Genomic DNA, 2,517 nt, shown 5'->3' with positions numbered 1-2,517 from the left:
GGATCCCACATATGAGGGCCAGTGACACTGCCCTCCACAGCTAAGATGCTGAACAGCAGCTCAACCTGGAGCTGGGCTGCTGCAAGTCGCTGGCGATGGCGTAGGCTGCAGCCCCTGTGGCAGTGGGTTGCCATGGGCTACTGTGTGTAGCCAGCAGCCGCAGTGAGCAGCCAGCAGCCGCAGTGAGTGGCCATCCAGAAGCCGGCGACTGATCTGCCTCACCCTGGAAGAGCGCAATGATGGTGCCAACTTGGGCCAGTGAAGCAACGTCCTCCACAACTAGACTGAAGAACAAAAGGACAGCAACTTGTCTGTTCCCCTTCCCCAATTCCCCAGCACTGTTCCCATCCCCCCAATTCCCCAATAAAAATCTTTTTTAAAAAAAGAGAAAATAGTTTTTAAATCCTTTCATGACAACTGAGGATGATACAATTGCTGGTTTAATTAATTTGCCCTTTAGTTTTCTAGCCTACAGAAAGTTAGCTAAGTAAATGGTCAGTTTTCCATCAACAGGAAAAGAAATCAGGCACAAAGTAACCAATGTCTCCGTGGCGAATAGTGCCAGATCTACAGACGCAAAACTAAAAAAGTATTTCCTTTCACAGAGTAATTTGAATCTCCAGTACTCCAATCCTTAAAATGTAAGTCAGGGACTCTAAATGAAGGAGTAAGGCTTTGCTCAGAAATATCTAATTAAATAGGGGGGGGAAAGCAGACAAAAGCACATTGATTTTTTTTTCTACCTTTATTTATAAAGAGCACAAGTCCTCCTCCTGACACAGACACAAAACACTCACACATCCAAGGAGGAGATCATTAAAAACAACAACAGAACTAGGGGACCGTGGGACCTTATTTCACATCAGTCTGTGTGCCCGACCCGGGGAACGCTGGGAATGTTTCCTCAGATATGACATCTCACCTCACAGAAGGGAAGAGTGACCTTGATCTGTAGGCCCACCCACCTGCCAGGCAAAAAGCTGCACTCAGTCTTCAGCATCATCAAACTGTCCCGTTTCAAAGACCATCTTGGAATAATGGGGTATCAGTGGAGGTGGGTGGTGCCAACTGGGGTCATAGATCATATCTCCTTGCGGGGTGCAGCACACCCACGGTTTGACCTCTTGAGAAATGCAACCCTGGATGTCGTCAGCATCTGCGGGCAGTTTTAAAAGACAGATTAAAGGAAGAAGGGAAGGCGGAAATAAATAGACAACAAATGTCTAGGGGACAGACACGTGCACTTTTGTTTAAAAACACATACACTAAAAACACATACACAATACACTCCTAGTCCTCCTTTCCTGAAGAATTGCAAGCATGTTCTTTCTGAGGCAACCCATAGCTGTGCTGCGCAGCCAAATGTTCTCAGTGCAGAGGAAGCAGCTGGAAAACAGAGCACTTCTGTCTGCAGCTTCTCAATTCACACAGATATTTGGAGAGAGGAGTATTGTGCTAATGATAAAACTGATCATTATGGAGTCAAATGCAAAATTTTCATATATATATATATTTCAATATGGAAGAGAAGCTGTCACAGACATCATAGATCTGTAACAGGTACCAAGCTAAGCTCACAGGTATGGGTCCGTCTTCCAAAGTGTCTGCCTTTAGAGGTAATCTGGGAGGGTCTCGAACCTTGGCCTGGGGCCCCAGAAATTCCATACCTACCATAGGGATTCCCTTGATCTGCTTTCAGTTCCAAGTCCCAGTCCTCATTAAAGAGATCAGCAGCCTGTTCCTTGGACGGACAGCCAGACACGCCTTCTGAAAGCTCCCAGGTATTGGGCTCCCCATCAGAATCGTCATCCAGAGCAAAGCCTCCCTCTTCAGGATGCGTGCCCTCGCCACCGGCAGGACTATCATTCGGGATGCTCTGCACTCCACTGGCTAAGTAATTGACAAAAGGAAGAAGAAGGCCTTCAAACAACTGACAAACCAGAGAGGGTCAACTTGTGTGCTTGCGAAGTTTTTGGCAGACTTACTAAGAGGCCAGCAGTAACACAACTGTTGCCAGAGTTCTTTAGCTACCTGAGCACTTCAAAAAAAAAAAGTTCCCATTGACATTTTTACAAGTAGGGTTGATCGATTATTTTCAATAAGACGTTTTGCCTTCAGAAAGGCCATTAATTACCAAGTCTTGTAATTCACACAGGGAGTCAGGCACAGTTTACCTTTTCAGGTCATTTATATGTCATGGCAGCAAACGATTAACTTTCACAACACAGATGTGAATTGAATTTTTGCTCTTCTATTCCTCCCTTCATCCTCAAAGAGCGTGTTAGACGTGAGCACAGGACAAGGGGGGAGTAGAAGGAAAGCAGGCAGAAGACCAGAACCCATCTAGTCACAATGGATGGCCACCATGTGTCTTCCTCCTGAAATCAGAAAGGGCTGGAAAGTATATTTTCAAAAGATCTCAAAATAGGGCCGGCCGAGTGGCGCGATGGTTAAGAACTGGCTTGGGACGCCAGAGGGCCCCGGTTCGGATCCCACATATGAGGGCCAGTGACACTG

The 2,517-nt window shown here is 46.4% G+C and overlaps 1 protein-coding gene across 2 annotated transcripts in view; it reads right to left on the bottom strand.

Moving 5' to 3' along the window:
• Positions 1 to 738: 738 nt before the first annotated feature.
• COPRS (coordinator of PRMT5 and differentiation stimulator) overlaps positions 739 to 2,517 on the bottom strand; it is a 7,473-nt gene continuing 5,694 nt past the window's right edge. For both annotated transcript variants that reach the window (XM_019646967.1, XM_019646968.1), the window contains 2 exons: positions 1,672 to 1,890; positions 739 to 1,156 (listed from right to left, as the gene is read on the bottom strand). In XM_019646967.1, coding sequence (XP_019502512.1) covers positions 987 to 1,156; positions 1,672 to 1,890 — 389 coding nt within the window. In that variant the 3' untranslated portion in view covers positions 739 to 986. The remainder of the gene's footprint in view (positions 1,157 to 1,671; positions 1,891 to 2,517) is intronic.

The sequence above is a fragment of the Hipposideros armiger genome, unplaced genomic scaffold (genome assembly GCF_001890085.2).
Source record: "Hipposideros armiger isolate ML-2016 unplaced genomic scaffold, ASM189008v1 scaffold_108, whole genome shotgun sequence".
Classification (NCBI taxonomy): Eukaryota; Metazoa; Chordata; class Mammalia; order Chiroptera; family Hipposideridae; genus Hipposideros; species Hipposideros armiger.
Note: the sequence above shows the minus strand (reverse complement) of the source record. Positions and strands in the feature narration are given on the sequence as shown.